The 18,961-nt window shown below is 47.7% G+C and overlaps 1 protein-coding gene across 1 annotated transcript in view; it reads right to left on the bottom strand.

The window, feature by feature from the left end:
• The window catches only part of Adamts16 (ADAM metallopeptidase with thrombospondin type 1 motif, 16), a 99,799-nt gene that overhangs the window by 22,987 nt on the left and 57,851 nt on the right, over nt 1–18,961 (bottom strand). The window contains exons 13-17 of the mRNA XM_013013835.1: nt 18,643–18,773; nt 17,109–17,232; nt 16,442–16,686; nt 14,656–14,794; nt 8,943–9,069 (exon numbers count right to left, since the gene is read on the bottom strand). Coding sequence (XP_012869289.1) covers nt 8,943–9,069; nt 14,656–14,794; nt 16,442–16,686; nt 17,109–17,232; nt 18,643–18,773 — 766 coding nt within the window. The remainder of the gene's footprint in view (nt 1–8,942; nt 9,070–14,655; nt 14,795–16,441; nt 16,687–17,108; nt 17,233–18,642; nt 18,774–18,961) is intronic.

The raw sequence follows: 18,961 nt of genomic DNA, 5'->3' as shown, positions 1-18,961 counted from the left end.
AGCGTGGCCTCCGTGGGATGTGAGTGACAGGTGTTGGGGTGAGCAGCATGGGACCTGAAGGCCTCCTCTCTTCTCTCCAGAGGGCTGGGTGCACCCTGGCCACCCAAATGCCCACAACGCCAATGCAGCATCTCAATTCTATCTCATTATATCCTTCATGGACAGAGCAGAAACTAAAGCTGCCTCCTGCCCAACCTTATTCTTATTCTGGTCCCAGGGACAGCTTACTTCAGCAGGGGACAACCAACATCTCAGAGATTCAGTGTAACAAATCTGGAGGCTAATGATTAAGAGATGTCTGAATTAAGGCATAAGAGACAGTGCAGTGCAATCTACCATCCGACCACTAGACACCTTTGACAGGAAGGGAATCTACAAGTAAGGGAAAGAAGGAGGAAGGAAGGAGGGAAGGAAGGAAGAAAAGAAGGAAGGAAGGAAGGAAGGATGGAGGGACTGCTAGAGGAGAGAGACTATAATAACTAACTATAGTGTCTTTAAAAAAGAAGAGAATGGTTGGGAGGTATGCAAGTGTATACAAATGTATTAACTGAAATATGGTAGATTCAAGGGAGAACTCAAATAGTGTAATTCCTTAGAAAAGCAAAGTGAAGGTGCAACATAAGTAAACAACAAGGAGCAGATACTCAAAACAGGCCAGGTGGCAACAAGAGGAAAGAAGCAGACAAATCAAGAGCATAGAGGGAGAATGTGGTCGGTAATCCAAAGTACATTCTGCAAAATTAAGAAGAGTGAGGGAATGGGTGGTTGAGAGGGGTGGTGAGAATGCTCAGAGGGACAGCATTGGTCAACATGTACCATTTCTATAAACTGTTTGTTAAATGCCAACTGTTTAAAGATAATAAAAAAGAAGAGCGTGGTCTTAAAAGAGATGAAATAAATGTAAAAATGAGCATTTGAAAAGATATAGAAGAACAGTCAGATATAAAACAAACAGGTAGCTAACCAAAAAATACAACAATAGGAAAACTAGAAGACAAAATCAAATCCAGAACAAAAAGACAAGGAGATAAACACCTAAAAGAAAAGATAAAGAAAAATAAGCCAGATACAGAATGCAAATTGCAAATTCCACATAATGGTCCTCATTTGTCAGTCTCATAGGAGCTGGGGAGGGAGAGTGGTCAGCAGAGGCTGGACAGGCAGGCACAAGGGTAGAGAAATCACCTCTTCAGCAGTCAGATAACTAGTGAATAAAACGACCCATGATGCACTTCAAGCATTAGAAATTTCCAACACATCCAATGATTTGTGCTTGAAGAAGCAAATACTTTCTTGTTCTGATTTGATCATTATACATTCTATATGCACCAAGCAACCATAATGTACACAATAATGCACAAATAATATTATCTCAATAATAAAGAAAATAGAGGAACATGTCCTATGGACGTACTGAAATATGAATTTTCTCCACCTTCAAAGGAATCGCTGTACACTGAGCAAAAGAATGTGAGTAAAATCCATTCAAGGATACTAAAGTACATGCAGAACATGAAGATAAACGAAAGATCACCAAGCTTCCAGAAGCAGGGGGAGATGCACAAGGAGCAGTCCCAGAGAAAGGACCTGGCATCAGAAGGGTTGAGCCTTCTTCAGTCCTAGTGGGGACGGCAGACGGGTGTCATGTCCACAGAAGGCCCAGGGACAGTGAATTCTCCCCCAGGGTTCTGTCAACCATAAGGCCTCTGAAAATCACTTTTCCTAAAATTGTCTCAGGCAGCTGTGCTGTCTACATCATGCTGTAGAAAGGACAGCTACTGGCCCGGCATTGAAGAAGAGGATGTTAGATCAAATGGAGACAGAAGGTCAATGTCAGGATGACAAATCCTGATTAGAGCAAGAGATGGTGGTGCCTGGAGTGAGCAGTCCAGGGGAAGAGGGAGGAGGCGAGTCTCTGATGTGCTTGACAGTGTGAGGATTGCCCAGAGCAGGGGCCACACCCAGCCGTTCTCCCCCAAGCCCTCCTCCTGCCCAGGTTGCTTTGGAGCTGCACGCTTCAAACTCACCTTCCACACCGCTCTACCCTGCTTGCCCTGCTATTGGTTGAACTTTTTACCCACAGCATCTACCACCTTATAAGACATCCTAACATTTAAAAATACATTTATAAACAAAATATTCGAAAATACAATTAAATGGTATGTTTGTTGGCGGTCTTAACGTGGGGAGGGGAGGTTGGGTCACTGCTTGTGCCCATGAGTTGGCACAGACAGTTTATATTCATTGAACAAGTCAATGAACTCAGCAGGTCTTCTGACATTCTTATTAAGAAGATTAGGAAAAGAAGTCAGCCAACTATTAACTCTTAGACCACCTTAGATATGAAAGGAATGAGAAACAGGACGTTCCATTGAGATAAAATGGTGAGTGATAGGAAAGCAGTGAGGACTAATAAGACACCATCAGCAGATGGGGAAATGCTGCTGAGAGCAGGAGAGCTGAGCAAGGCCAGTGGTGCGAGGTGACCACAAAGACTCTGTCCACACCCATCGGTAACAACAGGATACGTTTTGAAACCAGTGAGTAGGGCAATGGCAGGCACACTTCTTTAGACACATTGGGATGGATAGCAGTGGCGGGGCTGCAGGTGGTCTGCGGGATGAGAGAGGGAACTGATTTGTCATGGCAAGCTTTAAAACACGGCATTCACAACCACGTGGGTGTGCGATCACCAGGTAATACAGAGTGTTAACAGAAATGGATGCAAGACGCAAATCCTACATTCACTTTGCATATGGGATGCTAGATTGCTGACATGAGTTCTTCTCCCCCATCCTCTTTGTAAGCTGGAGAAGTACATACTAAACACATGAGAAAGAGCAATCAAGATGTCCTGATGGTTGGGCTTTCATTGGTGTTACAGTCAGACCCCGAGACACTGTGGGCAGCCGGCGAAGAGAGGGCATTCCTGTGTGGATTCCCGCCTTGCACGGGATCCAGACAAATCCAAACAGTCTGGGAGGCTGCGGTCGCCCTTTGTGAACAGACCACAGTCAGAAGCATATCAACAATCGGTTTTCTGTTTCAAGACTCTTTGCCCTGAGCTGAGAGGAGACCTACATGGAAACAATTCAAGTTTGCTGTCATGTGGCTTCCATTTTTATTATAATTTCTTTAGGGTGAGGAGAACATTATAACCCATTAAACACTGAAAAAAGAAGTGAGGGGTGGGGGTAAAAAGTTCATCACATACATGTATGGCTCTATCACTAGCAACCATCTGTACAACAAGTATAGATGAATTCAAAATACATTTAAAAATTTTATAAAGTATAGAATTGATGTATTTTCCTATCAAATCACAACACTCTTTAAAAATACCACACTAGTCAAAGCTACTTGTTCATTCCTGATAAATGCCAAAAGTAATTTACAGATAAGCTAAACTATAAACACACATAAATTAACACATCCTAATAAAATCAACTCTTTCAAGTGGCGACCAGATTCATGAAGGACCTTAAATAACCAATACTGGACCGGCAAAATGATGAAAAATGCCTGCATGATACTCAGCTCACTTCCTCTACTGCTTCGGTCCTGTGATATTCTTGGTTTGAGACTGCTGACCAGTTTTATGGGTAATACCTCCTCCTTGGTCCTATTTATAAAATCCTTACTTCTAAAATCATGCTCCTTAGCGTGTGTTGGGTTTCATGCTGACAAAGAGCACTTCCTCTAACACCTGAGAAAATATAATTTCTCCAGGTGGTGACAAGCAGTGAAGGCCCAGCACACTCTTGCTTCTAGGTGCTTCCAATTGGAGTGGGGAGCTGTGACCTAAGTGGCTGACAAGGAAGGGCACCTGTGTCTGCACACGGCACTTCAGGGAGGGCGCATGTGTCTGCACACGGCACTGCAGGGCCGTGTGGCTGCTTCTGTCTCGGAACCACAAATCGTGCACCCTTTTGGGCCCCATAGTTCTACATTTGCAAGAAATCAGCCTTTTTCTTTTTATTTATTTATTGCCTTGAACTCAGGCCCTTGGTACTGTCCCTGAGCTGCTTCTGCTGAAGTCTAGCCCTCTACTACTTGAGCCACAGTGCCACTTCTGGCTTTTTTTTGTGTGTATATGGTACCGAGGAATCAAACTCAGGGCTTCATGCATGCTAGGCAAGCACTCTACCACTAAGCCACCTTCCCAACTCCTAATTTTTCTTTTTATTATCAAGGTCATGTTCAGAGGGGTTACAGTTACATAAGTAAGGTAGTAAGTACGTTTCTTGTCAAGTTTGTTACCCCTTCCCTCATTTTTCTCCTACTTTCCCTCCCCCACATTCCCAAGTTGCACAGATCATTTCTAACATATTTAATAAAGGACTACAAAGAAGCTCAGTTGGAAGAGAGGGGCAGCCCAACCCTGTTGGGGAGAGGGTAGATCATCTCTCTTTTCCCAAGCTGAGCTGACCTTCTTTTGCTTTCTCAGGAACGGGGCATAGGCCCCGCAGGACGCACACCACACCCGTGAGTGAGTGGGATGTGTGGGTGGCCGCCGCCCGTGAGAACTGCAGGCTGACACGCACACCATTTTATTGGCCAGACGCTGACATGAGATGCATTGTAGATAACATGATTAGCTTTTTAAAAATCTTAATTCTGACTAAGTCAAACCCACCCACGACTTTCTCTGGTAAGGAGGCTGGGTACAGGACCTTCAGGTCAACTGGGCCCCAAGGGCTGTTGACTGGAGCTCACAGCTGTGAGCTGTGATGGGGGCCCTGCCCCACCCCAAGGGATGCGACTCCCCTCAAAGCACCAACTTCTCATCTTCCGTCTCTCTCGAGGAATGACTACTTCATTTACAGAAGGAGAAATCAGTGACAAACACCCTCGATTGCCCGTCATGGCCTCTCCTGGCCCTCACTGCTTCCCTGCTGCTTTCACTGGTGTCCACCCACTGTCTGCACTGCCTCAACAGCCCCCCACTGTCTGCACTGCCTCAACAGCCCCGTCCGTATGCGTCTCGCCATGAAGTATTTGCTTCTAAGTCTTGGTACAGTTATGTATGAGTAGTCCTGGATATGTTAAAAGTGGTGTATATTACATATTTACGTGTGTGGGAGGGAGGGTGTGTATTGTTGTAGTGGTAGTAGTAGTAACAGTAGTGTTGAAGAAAGAAAGTAGTGTGACTTCTGGCAGTCTCGGGAATTCAAGAGAATAAAGGGATATCTCTAAATGCATCAAGCAGAAGGGGCAGGAAAGCTAGGATGTAACAAAAGGCATGGAAAAAAGGAGATGACATAAGGAATTGGCAGAACTAAAACCAAACATAAGCATTATCTATGTAAGCATAGTTCACACAAATAGATTACATCGATGCTTTTACATCAACGCACACAAATCCAGTAGGATATTATATACTCAAAAGCACAGCAAACCTAATAACATATGTATTTAAAGATAAACGAATAGCAGACTGCAAACCAGAAGAAAAAAGTAAATGGGTGGTATGCTTTGTCAATTTCAGACAAAATAAACTGTAGGTTGGAAAATGACATTACAGACAAAGATGATCATTACTTAGGAATAACATAAAATTGATTCAGAAACTATAACTACATCTAACAACATAAAGGATAGTTTAAAGGCCAATTAGAAAGTGAAATTAACAGGATATACGAAAAAGTTGCCAGTCATAGGGTAAGTTTTCAAGACAGTTTGCTGAGGTACAAAAATCAGAACTTAGTACACTTGTGTTTAATGGCAAAACTCTACTCTCCAAGTGCCCTAAGGTCAGCTCATCTCCTGCATCCCAAAGTAAAAAGCCAGCCACAGAAGAGAGAAAGTGTCCTCCCTGAACCACACCCACCACAGCTGTGTCCTCAGAGTTAGAACCTGAGGCTCTGTGGAACAGCTTCCAGACTAGAGAGCAAGGGACACACAACGGAAACTGGAGAAACTCTAGGATGATTCCCAAGAGCTCCTGCAAACAGTACTGAGATAGAAGCAATCAGGGCAGGACCAGCGATGTTATTTATGGACCCAGGGAAATGTATGAGTCGCCCAGAATCAATTGTGAGAGCTCTCTGCACACGGCCCCAGGGTGCACACAGCCCCAGGGTGCACACGGCCCCAGGGTGCACATGGCCCCAGGGTGAAGGAGCAACCAGAGTCTTGAAAAGTTTTGCCCTGTGGGTGGCGCATTCACCGCTGCTCAGATGACTGAGTGAACCAAGTTGCTGGCTTTGTTGACATGGCTTTGGTTACACTATCGGAGTTCTTGTTTGCAGGACTCATATGTAAAAGTGACAATAGATACAAAGGAAATCACATCCTGCCTTTGCTATTTCTGAGGGTTGCTGTAAGCTTACATTACAGATAAAGTTTCTTGGTAGAATCTTATCTCTGATTGCCTAGGGTGATACCAAGCAGTCAGTTTCTGACCTACAGATCTTCTTGAAAAGGAATGATTCTCTCTAATGGGTTTGTAACATGTCACAAAGGCACAAGACAAATAATGGGATCGACGATTGGTCAGGTGAAGATGTGACCCCGTTTTTAACACATTCCTCAGGGAAGACTAAAACTCACCCAGCAACAGTATCTATCCATGCTCTTTTATTTTTGGGGGTGTGTGCACCATCTCTCACATCCCTCCCTCTCTGGCCCCCTGGGCTCAGCTAGAGCTATCATCCTCTCTGTGTCCAAACTCTAACTCTGCATTCCTAGAAGCAAGCGGAGGAGAGATGCACATTCACGACCATCTGGAAAGTGTTCCACCACCCCCTCTCCTCCCATTGTCAGGCTGTCTTCTGAAAGGTGTGTATTTAGTGCTCGTGCTTAGAAAGTTAGAGAGTGAAGATAAATGATGGGAGATGAGATGTGCTTAGAAAGTTAAGAGTTCCGATAAATGATGGCAGACAGGCAAAAAGAAAATACATAGCTGTGTGATTTATAATTGCTGTTTCTAACGCAAGCGATAAAAATGCCTGCTTCACATCCTATCAGAGGCTGGCGCGGGGGAGGCTGGGGGAGGGGCAGGGCTGGCGCGGGGGAGGCTGGCGAGTGTGAGCAGGGCCAGGGTCTGGGCTGGTCCTCCCCACCAGGGAGGAGCCGCCGCTGGAATTGCTGACACATGCAGACCATCCTTCCCGGCAAGGAGTCCCCGGAACCCCCAACACTCCGCCGCCCTCCCGCAGAAATGGATCATTTCGGGGATCCCTTCTGGCTAAGGACCTGGGGCTTGACAGTAATCCAAGTGTGAGCACAGACGGTGTGGGCTGTCTGTCTGGATGCTGAGCTTTATCACCTAAGTTGCCCAGGAGAAGGCTGTGGATGAAGACGTCCTCCTTCAAGTTGAACCTGACCCAGCGGATCTCACCGCTGTGCTGCCTGTCAGGGTCGGACACCTGGGGTTGAACGTGTCTCCCTGTGCAGGGACTCCTGACTCCTGAGCTCTGCTCCACTCACTCACCCTGCACCTTTATGCTCTTTTTATATGCCTTCCCTTCCTGCCCTCCCCCCCCCCCCCCCCCCCTCTGTACTGACCACAGTCTGTTCCTACTGCGCTCGTCCTCACAGAGGTACTGATGATGGTTAAAACTTGTCCTGGTTACTGGAGCTGGTGTCCAGCTTTGTGGATGGCTGGGACACGTGGACCCCCTCTGTGGGCTGTAGTGGTCTATTTTCTCCTGCCTTGGCCTGCAGCAGGGTTCTTTCTCTACATACTCTGGGCCTAGAACAAGCCCGCAGTGAGCTTTCAAATGGAGTCTGGCCCTCTGGGGAGCTGGGGCTGGAGGCAGGGCCTAGCATGGCTGTGAAGGTTCACATGTTCCCGCAGACAACAGGAGGCATTCTAGGCCTCCTTGGCTAAGCACTAAAATCCTGGTTAACTTCTGACCAGCACCTCTCCTGTGGCATCTGCCTACAGGCTGAGGCGGCACTGCTGATTCAACATGGTGGCGGGTCCCGGCCGGCCTGGGGCAGCCGTGCTGACAGGCCTGGGCTTTCCAGGAGAGACCCGCTTACACAGATGGAGACAATGTCCAACCTCAAATGCCGAGACGTGGCCTCTGTGTCCCCACCGAGAGCTCTAAAGAGAAGGGGGGCCGTGCTGGGTATTTCCCTGTCTTGGATGGTCTCAAGGAAGGATTCAGCTTTGTGCTCCTGATGTATGTTTCTGAAAGTTCTTTAGCATCGAGGCATGCTACATGATCATGGAGTAAGTGTCTAAGCGCCCGGGCCATCGGAAAGGTCTTGCTGAAGTTAGAATTTCAGCCAAAAGTTGTGTTATCTGTGGTGACTTTTCCCCACTGTCTGTGGCCTGGGCTCATTCACGGCTGGTCCCTGTGTGCAGACAAAGCCAGCGGTGCTGAGAGATGAAGGCCGGGCACAGCTGTGGCAAGGGGCAGAACAGGGGCGTGCAGGTGCACACTGCCTGCGGGGTCTCCTGACCCACACCCGAGCTTCCACACAGACGTGTGCAGAGGGTGGATGGGGCTGACAGCCCTAGAGCACGCTCTCAGGCTCTCTCTCTCTCTCTCTCTCTCTCTCTCTCTCTCTCTGTCACACATTCATGTGTGCAGGGGCCAGACTAAACCCCAGTCCCTTCCAACCCTGGCAGACCCTGGAAATGGCTCATCTGGTCTGCCTCATGCACCGAGAATGAAAGCAGCGGATAATAATGGCAACATGTTCTCTCTTGGCTGCTGAAACAGCGTGTGTCACTACTGCCGTAGTGTGCACCAGCCCGAGCCTGAGGAGAGGTGGGATAAAGTGAACCGGATGCCATTGCGGGAGTGTCCACTCGGGGACGGAAGATTTCCCAAGCTGTTCCTTACCCAAACATCGGTGTCAGCTCTGATGCCTGTGCAGCGCATGAGCTACCTGTGCTAGCCGGCGAGTCTCACTCCGAGGCCGTGACTCCCTGCACACATCGGTCAAGAGTGCCCAGACAGGACGGGCGGCAAGGTGGCTCCTACCTGGGAGGACAAGCCGACACCTTGCAGGACACCAGCCCTGTGACAGGACGCGTCTCGGGGTTGCAGAAGGACGTGTTCACCGGCACCCTCAGGTCTCGGAAGCAGCCTTCCTTCGTGGTCATCTGCCCTGTGGAGAAGCGGAGGCATACAGTAAAGACTCGGAACCATGCCCTGGGGTCACGCAGACAGAGAGCTGTCAAGGTCTCTTCCCCAAAGCTGAGCTGCACTTGGGTGTGGATATCCAATGTGTCCACTGTTATGATTCTGCTTTTCTGAACTGCCATGATGTTTAATGCATGTTTTGTCAATTTCATGACCACCCAGGTTTTCGTGTCTTTAAGTTCGATGTGGTTTCCAATCATAACTCAGAAGGTGTGGAAAATGAGATCAATGGAACTGAAGGCTGGTTTGCTTTTCACCATCCCTTAATGCATTCAATAGCTCAGTTCATTCAACTGATCGCCAAGGAAGTGTTCCTGGAGATCTGTGGAATGGCAGCTGCCGGGGTTCAGGCAGGGAGAGTGAGGAGTTAGTGTTCATGAGTACGGAGGAGATGTCAGGCAGAAGTTGTGGGAGGAGTTCAGGGCTGGCTGTCCAGCCCCAGGAATGTGCACAATGCCCTTCGACTGTACACGCCACAACGGTCAACACGGCCGATGGCTTGTTTTCAATGTTTTGCTATGCTATAAAAATGGACTACAACCACACATACATTTTGAAGGATGACCGTCAGAAGTCTGTTTAATAGAGAAGAAAAAACAAGGAATCAAAACCACACAACTACTGGTTTAAGATGACTACGACAACATGCATGAAGGTAGAGAAGTGGTTTTTATGGGGGCCGGGCCACTGGTGTGAGTCACCGCTTCCCCCCCTCGCCCTTGCAGCCTGACCTTTGCAAGGCCCAGCCTGCCGTCTGCCACGCACCACCCACTGGACAGACCACCGTCACTCCCAGGTCCTCAGAGCTGGGTCAGGAGAGAACTGACCAAAGAGAGAGTTCTGGAGAAGCAAGGGTGCACAGCAATTCCTGACACTATTCCCCGGAAAGTTAAGCCCTTGGTAAAGAAAACTAAGTCTCTAGAACACACTGTGGAAACAAGTCTAACATGTTGTCATTACTGCGTGTAAAGAACTGAGCCCCTTGAGCAGGAAATAATGCACTCCAAAGACTCAAACTTCGGAGGGGTCAGAGATCAGCGATTCAAAGTCAGGAGCCCTGGGTTTGAGTCCCAAACCACCCATTTATTGGCACTGTTGAAGTGGACTTGTGGCACCTATATTCTTGTAATTTTTTGGAGTTATTCAGCTCTCTGATGACTAAATAAAACAGTATATAAACTCACTGTCAGAACTGAATTCAATGACTGGTCTCTCAGCTGGTGCCCAGGGTAGAGAATTGCTCATCAGTGCGGAAATCCCTGCACATTTGTTGATGAGAATAGAAGCAGTTGACATCAGGCTAGCTCAGGCTTAAGCTCACTTGTCCTGGAAAAGTGGCAGTAGTGTCATCTTTCCTTCCCAACTGGGAAAACGTGTTACATGGTGGTTCTTATTATAACATGTATGTGTCATCTGTTGGATCACATTTCTGGAGGGTGGAGAACATATGCTACTCATTTCTATAATTTCAGTAGCTTGCAAGGATTAATTTGTTCTCTCATTCATAAGTACTTGGTGAAACAATGGCCAATATATTCTTACGTTAGTAAATTCCCACATTCACACATTAGTAAGAATGAATAACCAGCTAAAACTCATCAAAGTAGAGATATATTCCACCAGTTCACCCATATATCCCTACTGAGGCATAGTGTGAATAGATATTTTTTTTCTTGCTTTATATATATGAGACTATTAAATCAGAAAAAGAAACGAATGTCCACTTAAAGGCATTCTTCAGAGAATCATGCCAACTTTTGAGATTAAATAATTGCAATGATCCAAATTAAATGAAGAATGCCTTGAGTAATTTTATAATTTCCTAGAGATAGTTAGAGGTCTTCCTGATACATACTGAAGGAAAATTGACCTGTTTTACTCCAGTTGTATTTTGAGTTTAAAGTTTAGCTGCTTTTATTTTCTAACTCCACTCCTATATTGCTTTAGGAAGTATGATATTATAAATAATGGCTTTAGTTTGGTTTCCTGTTTTGAAATTAAACATGTGAAATTCAAATCTGTTCAAATCTCAACAAAGAAAATTTAAATTGCTAGAGCATAAAATGGTTTCCACCATTGAAAGAAATAAATTTTGCACATTTTAGCACCCAAAAGAAGCTACAGCTCAATAATTCTTAAGAATGTTAATGTGAAAAATACCAAGTATATCCAGAGAGAGTAGTATCAAGTAGCTCATTATAAAAATACATCATCAGAGGGCAATTCATACTAAGAAAGCAGGAATGACTGAAAATTAGGAAAATCTGTTAGCGTATTTCACAACTTTAAGAATGAAAGAACAAACATGAATTTCACCATGAATGTAATAAAAGTCGTTATGATAAATTCTGCCTCTATTCTTATAAAAAAGTAAATGAGACATAGAATAGATGGGAATTTCCTTATGTCAACATGCTTTAAATTTATATCTAAGTATCTTTGTATCGATGTATTTATCTATCTAAATAGATATTTGTTCATTTATTTAAGCCTAGAATCTACTATTATGGGAAAACTACAAATAATTCCCTTAAGTTCAATAAGAACATTGCTTTATAGAATTAGATAAAATAAGTGACATGAAAATTACAATAAGAGGAAAATAGATATGATTTACAAGATATGATTACACATCTAGGAAATGGAAGGATAAAAATCTAGGGGCTGGGAAGGTAGCTCAGTGGTAGAGTACTTGCTTTGTATGTATGAAGCTCTGGGTTCGATTCCTCAGCACCACCTAAGTAGAAAAAGCCAGAAGTGGTGCTGTGGCTCAAGCACTAGAGCACTAGCCCTGAGCTGAAGCACTGAGGGACAGCGACCAAGCCCAGAGTTCAGGCCCTACGACCAGCAAAATAACTAAATAAATAAATAAATAAAAATACAAAACATTAAAAAAAATCTATTACGGTGAACCAACCAGCTAACTGACGATTTGGAAGAGTGGGGAGCAAAAAGCTAGAGTCAGAGAGAGCTATGCAAATTACACTTTCTTTTTTGAAAGATAATTGTCTTCTTTTCTTGGGTCATTGCTCACAGCATTTCAAAGACTTATTTACTCAACATTTTGGTTGGATTTCTACCTCGATAATGAGTACTAGCCCTTAATCTTGCCATCCGAGCTCCAAAACTGACACGATGCGACGTCATCTCTGACTTCTAACTAAACCTGAATCGTGCCTCAGTTTACCTGGTCCTTGGGTTTGTGAATAGCAGATTATGGACTTCATGATCTCTAGCCCATGTGAGCTAATCTTTCATAATAAACACCATGTAGCCATATAAATTTGTAAGATGTACACGATGACTCATACGTACATGTATTTGTATCTCCTTCTGGGTCAGCTCTGACTAATATGCCTATAAACAAAGTACTATGAAGTTACTAAATTTAAAGGTTCCCTTTTCTGAATGCTTGCAAAGTTCTCAGTTCTTTCAGAAGACTGAACGCCTATGCGGACAGCCCCGTCTGGCGGAGTTTGGTTTTCTGGTCTGGTTTTGCAGCAGGCAGGGGACGGCCCTGCGGTTAGGAGAGGCCGCGTGATGGAGCGACTGGCCTGCTCTCTGCGGGACTCAGCTTTGCTTCCTCTGACTCAGGGTGCATCCATGCAGTCATTGCTCACCGAGACTTAACAGTCATTTCACCTTGTCAGGAAGAAAAATGACACTGTGCACGGGAAGGCCAGCATCACACTGGCCTGCTTTCTAAAGTGATCTACAAAAATAGATAAGAGAGGAGAAAGGCATAAAATTCAAAGGCATAAGTGAAAAAATGCAAAGAAAACCAAACTTCCACTGTGGACAGAGCACTCCTGGCCACGGGCGGCAGGGAGTTTAAGAGCTCTGTGCTTGGGAGCGGTATCTGGTTACAGAAACCAGCTCTGGGCACTCACTTGCATGCACTTAAACATCTTCATATTTTGCCAAACTATCTGGAAGGGGAGTGTTCATTCTTCAGGATGATGTGTTTTTGTTGTTGTTGTTGTTTTAAATCAAAGAATCTCCAAGCTTTCATGAATTCCAACTAACAGAATGAATTCCAGCTGGAACCAACAACTTTGCCCTTCTTCCATAAAGAACAAGAAGGATGTCGGACCGATTCCGTTAGCAAAACTACACCGATGCGGGTGGAGACTGCATCATACCCAGTGTGCAGTCCTCCCCCATCACCTCCAGAGTGAGGGCTGCCCCCCTGGTGTGAGGAGAGTGGACTGAGCCCACAAACTTTCCAGAACCTCAGAATCAGACCAAGAAGACAAAGGAACCCGGAGCGGGGGCCTTCTGAACAATTCCCCGGTATTTGAGGGCAACTCTGAGGGCTTGGAGGGATCACTCTGAACACTGTGGAAGCCTGTGACATCCCAGGATGCCGACGGCGGTGACGGCAGTGACAGCGGACACGTGTGCACGGTGGTGGCGTTTCACATCTGATCAGACACACACACTCCGCGTAACAGAAACCCAGCTCACCCCCCAACCACCACGGAAACACACACTCATCAAAAGTAGCAGGGATGTTGTATTAATCAGCTTCTTACTGCTGTGAAGAAACACCCAAGGCAGGTCACTTGACAAAGAAAAGAGGTTTATCTTTAAAAAAAATCAGACTGGAGGCCTAAGCAAAGTAGTACGGCCTCTGGCAAAGGCCACTTGTCTGCTTCCTCCTGGCAGGAGCACATGCATGTCTGTCTGTCCGGTTTGCTCCCAACTACCAAGATTCAGCCCTGAGTGCTCTACCCTGTAGCTCCAACCTAATCTCGTATCTTCCTAAATGCCCCTTCTGCAGTGCAATGAACACCAGTGACCAAGAGAGTGGAGCCCAGTCCCGCTGGGTCTGAGATAAGCACATTTAAACTGTAGCAGAAGTATGTCTCTCCTGTATGTAGGCACTTGTGGCCCATTTGTCAGGTTCCAAGCTATCCCATCTGAAGCCTTGGGTGCCTACGTCCACACAGCGCAGTGCTGGAGAGCTAGCTGTGACCGTGACAGGAGTGTGGGAGCGGTGGGAGAGTCAGGGGCCAAGACAGGCACTTGACCTGAACACCCTGACAAGGGACCATTCGCTGGGGCTGGGGAGGCTCCTCCTTTTCCACTGTTTTTTGGGAGGGGAGGGCTAAGATTGGTGAAGCCCGTAAGTCTTGTCCTCCATCAGGGGACTGGATGAGGAGGGAAGACACTCGTGTGGCAGGTCTGTTCAAGGGTGAGTGAAGGCAGGGTGGAGAGGGACCCGCACCATTTCCCACGGTCCCGGCATCTCACATTTGGGCGAAACTGGAAAGAGTAAAACCACACACTTCACCCACTGGAACAAAATGCTTTAGGAAAGAAGTAGGGGATGCAGATTGAGTCCATTTTGTGCAGAACTTGTTTCTAGGGGAGAATGATTCTTTTGGGTTAGGTGATCTGCAAGCAGGTGGCATCCCCAGAGAGGCCCTGAGCTGGTCGTGAGGACGCGGGGTGTGGTGAGGACACACACCGCTGCATGGTTCTGACCGCAGCCACGGGGCCCTGACTGCCCTGCGCCATGGCCAGGAGCAGTGTGGGAGCGACTCACCTCCTCCGCAGGAGACGGAGCACTCCGAGCGCAGGATGGCCCACGAGAAGCTGGGCTTGGCTGGGGGCGGCTTCTCCATGCCCGCTCGAGGCAGCGCGTATTCCCAGGCCACTCCTGGGTTCCTGCCCTGGAACAGAAGCTGTGGAGGCAGAAAGCCAGCGGTGGTGAAATCAACGGCCACCGGCCAAACACAGATTCTTGCTTTAAACACCATTACTATCCCTAACCCACAAGTTGGTCGGCATGCTATCACGAACACACTCTCCATCTGCCAAACTGCATGTCAGTTTTCTACCTGGGGCGAAGCTCTGAATGAGGCTCAAGCATGTCTAGGAAAGTCTAGATTCTCCATCCTTGCACATCATGTTCAATGAGTGCCCCTATTCAAATCCTCAGAAACCTACACAGCCACAGCCCTACCAAGCCTCAGCGTCAAGTGAATCAGAAAGTGCTAGCTAAAGAGCATCTCCTCACCGTCTCCTGAAGTCCAAGTAAGCAGAAGAGTGTATAAATTGATGTCACCCAGGCCCAGAATTAGTCAGAGCACCCCCTTCCGTGAGAGCATAAGGGGTACAGGGGCAAGAGGCATGAATGGTAGCGAAGGCCACGTCACGCACCCATGGGGGGCAGGGCTGAGCTGGGGCTCAGTGTGGAATTGTGTTTGGACCTGACACTTCCTAGCTTTAGACCAGTGAAAGTCTCTCACAGAATGTGCACAATCTGAGGAGGCTATCTTTGAAACCTTATCATGAAGCGAGAGCCACAGATTCCACCCTTTCTGTTGTCCTTGACATTCAAGACATTCGTTCCTACTTACTACCCTAGCAATACTCCAGCCACCTGCAAACACAGCCCAGGAGCCAGCGGTACTGCTGGGCGACAGGCACAGGGGGCCGGCAGCAGGGACACGGAGAGGTTCCCAGCTCTCTCTTCCATCAAGAGCCTCAGCTGGAGGAGCCTGGCTCATTTCCAAACATGGCCGATTATTTAAGCTCTCTATGGTAGGCGATTTCAGGAATCGAGGGAACAGTTCATGGTAAATTTGTGGTGGGTGGGAAGTGAAGTGTTCAGAGTCAGGACCGGAGGGTGAGGTGGATCTGCAGAGGTGCAGACAAGCCCGACTAGTGGGCGTATTGGTTGGGATAGCAGTACTCCGTGGGGAAAGGTGGGTTGAGGGGGCCACGGTTGCCCCCAAAACTTTCCTTGAATTGTGCGATACAGTAGGGAAGGTAGGGATTCAGCACCCTGACTCCCTGCTGCTGCCACCTGCCCAGGCCTGTGGGGTAAACTGTTTTGCCAACAAGGGGCCTGTACTTCCTGAGCCTGTCCTGCAGTGGGTGGCACATGGGAGGACTGAGATCGCGGTGGCCCAGCTGCTGGGCGATGCAGCTCGGCCAGGGAGGGTCAGTAATGAAATAGAGTGCATCATGTAGTACGGGCTCCAGCTGAGGGCTCTCACTGTTACTACAGAACCTGGCAGCCCAGAACACGGGCTCCAGAGGCCCTCTCCTGAGGAGCCTGCACAGCCCCTGAACTCCTGGAGAGAAACCAGCGGATGAAGACCCGCAGACAGGAACACAGGTGCGTGTGGAAACACAGGAGTTCATCACAGGGAGTGGAAGGGATGATAAAAGCAAGTCTACTGCCCCCTTCAGTCCGCTGGGTGGATTACTCTCGCTTTCTGTAGCTTCACTTTCTTCTGCATGCTTACAGTGAGGCTAAGAACCTAGAAGAGACATGGGAAGGTCATCAAACCCAGCCCCAGAACCAAGCGACGGGCCTCTACCTCTATGACCAGTGTTTCGTTCGTTGGTCCAGCAGAGGTTAAGGTCTCAGGCTCCTTAAAGGACCGCCTGTAGTCAAAGGCGGTGCCGGAAAACCTGTACCGTCCAGGCCAGTCCACCGTCCAGTGTCCATTCAGGTAATAGGCGTTGAAAGCATTGCGCACAGCAATGTAGGAGGTAGATACGTTGGTCTCATAGATACGGATACTCCGGGCGCCAGGAGGAATGGTGACCACGTGATAATAGTCTGGATAAAGCAGAGAGGAAAACACATTTCACATACGCAGGCTTCTCTACTGCTGGATCGCAGGAACCCAGGGTGGGCAGCGGGAGGTCTGTTAGGCCATCAGTAACACTGCAGCTATCAATGCCAGCAGAACTCTTGGAAGTTTTATTCTTCCTAAGAACTATTTTAATTCAAGTAGAGTAGCAACCACTTCTGGCCCAAACCAAAGAAGTGTGTGTGTGTGTGTGTGTGAGAGAGAGAGACAGACAGACAGACAGACAGAGAGAGAGGGAGGGAGAGAGACAGACAGACAGAGACAGACAGACAGAGACGGAGGGGCATTCAGAGCGCTGAGCGCTTCCACCCCTTCTGGCCCGTCTCTGGGGGAAGCTCCAATCCCCGCCATCCCTGCTGAGGCCTGCAGGGGGCGCCGTGACACTCACGGTTGGCGTGGTGGTGCCTGGAGTAGAGCCCGCGGTGCATGGTGCAGTCTGAGTTATTCCCTTTGCACACTCCACACGAGTCCTCCGTAGCATCAGAGCCCAGGACATTGTCACAGCCAACTCTCTGCGGGACCCACGAAGTCATGTGCCGTTCGAGAAGGGAGGAACAACAGAAGCAACAACGTCACTGACGCCGTGTAAGACGCGCCTCCTTCCCACTAAGCTGAGGAGTGCACCCGCGTGGGGGTCGTTAACAGATAGTTATTGGATACCCAATATGTGCACAGAGAGACTATGTTGCTACCCTGAGTGTGAATCACAACCCGTCCTCTCCTTCAATGTCCGGTCCTGAGCCTAAAGAAAGCCCGTTAGAGACACAGGCGGGTGGGCTTCCACTTAATAACCAGCTTAGTACAAGGACAAGCAAGATCCCACTAAAATCAGGGCTCAACGTGGGCAGGAGTCCTTTGGTAGGTAGGCATCTAGCCGCCACATTTTGCTACTAAGCAAATCCAGGTCCCATAAAATTTCACAGGAGTTCAGATGCCAGTTTTTCAGCTGCTTACATTTCAGAGTTACACTGTAGGTAATTGATTTGTGATCGCTTTTATATGCATGAAAAGTGATGAAATATTTTTTTAAAATGAGCTAGAAGACAAAACAAATGTTCTGAAGCAGGAAGAGGCCTCACAGAGACTGGTGTCAGGGGCAGCGTGTGTGTGTATGCGTGTGAGTGTGTGTGAGTGTGTGTGTGTGTGTGTGTGTGTGTGTGTGTGTACAGTTCACTAAGGACCTAAGAGGATAACTCTTCTTCATGGAACAATGTTGCCCATTGCTGTGTGACACCTCTGGTAAGCCTTTCATTGTGTTCACAGGAAAAGTCTTGTCACCTCGTACTTTGCGAATGGTGGCAAGCCAGCCGCTGGCCCCTGTCTGCTTGTTCCCTGCCTTGCTGGCTCCGAGGGGCTCTGGCTCGCGCAGAAACGGCCGTGAGCGCAGCGAGGTGGCACCCAGGGCCCCGTCTGCCTTGCCTCCCTGACTGCCCACCATCTTCCCTATAACCTGTCGCTCTGGGGCACCCCTGGGACTTTGGCCCCTCAGCCCCATGGCTGAAGGACCTGAGGACTGCATTGGCCTCTCTAAAAGAGGGCAGCACGGCCCTGGAGCATCTCAGCTCTGCCTCGACTCCTCTAGCAGCCCACGGGCTCGGGTTCCACCACACGCCCCTCCAGCACCCCTCCTCCACTGCGTCCCTTCAGATCTAGATCAAGACACTCTCCTGCGTGTCCGCAATGTCGCAACCCCACATCTAAAGAAATAATCAGCCCTGTCTCCTCTGCCAAGCTCTGGAGTTATCTCCATGGTAACAGAGCAGTGACATAAATACAGGCTCTCTGGCCTGCTCCCCCACGGGGCTGTGATGTGGAGGGAGCGGACTCCTCTTAGAAGTCTGGTCTTTCAGCTCCTACAGCATGCTTGGCACAAAGGAGACTGTCTGGAGATATTTGTTGAATGAATAAGTGATCGTTATTACCTCACACATCCCATCTACACAAACATTACGGCTATCCTCCGAGCATGGAGTCCCATCTTTCACTTTATTTGACAAAGAAAAGAAGAAATCAAATCCTTCTGCGATACAGTAGAGTTTGCATAAGTCCTGATCTTAAAAAGAAATACACACACAAACACAAATAAGAAAGATACTTAAGCTCGGATAATTTTTTCCTCTGAATTTTAGATAGTTTTTTTTTTCTATTCTTCCCCCATAAAATAACTCCCACACAAAATTACATCGCAAAGACATTTTTTACAGTTGCCTCTTTGGCTTTTTTCCCCCTTTAAATTTGTTA

The sequence above is a fragment of the Dipodomys ordii genome, unplaced genomic scaffold (assembly GCF_000151885.1).
Source record: "Dipodomys ordii isolate 6190 unplaced genomic scaffold, Dord_2.0 Scaffold21, whole genome shotgun sequence".
NCBI lineage: Eukaryota > Metazoa > Chordata > Mammalia > Rodentia > Heteromyidae > Dipodomys > Dipodomys ordii.
The sequence above is the reverse complement of the archived record's forward strand: the minus strand, read 5'-3'. Positions and strand labels throughout refer to the sequence as shown.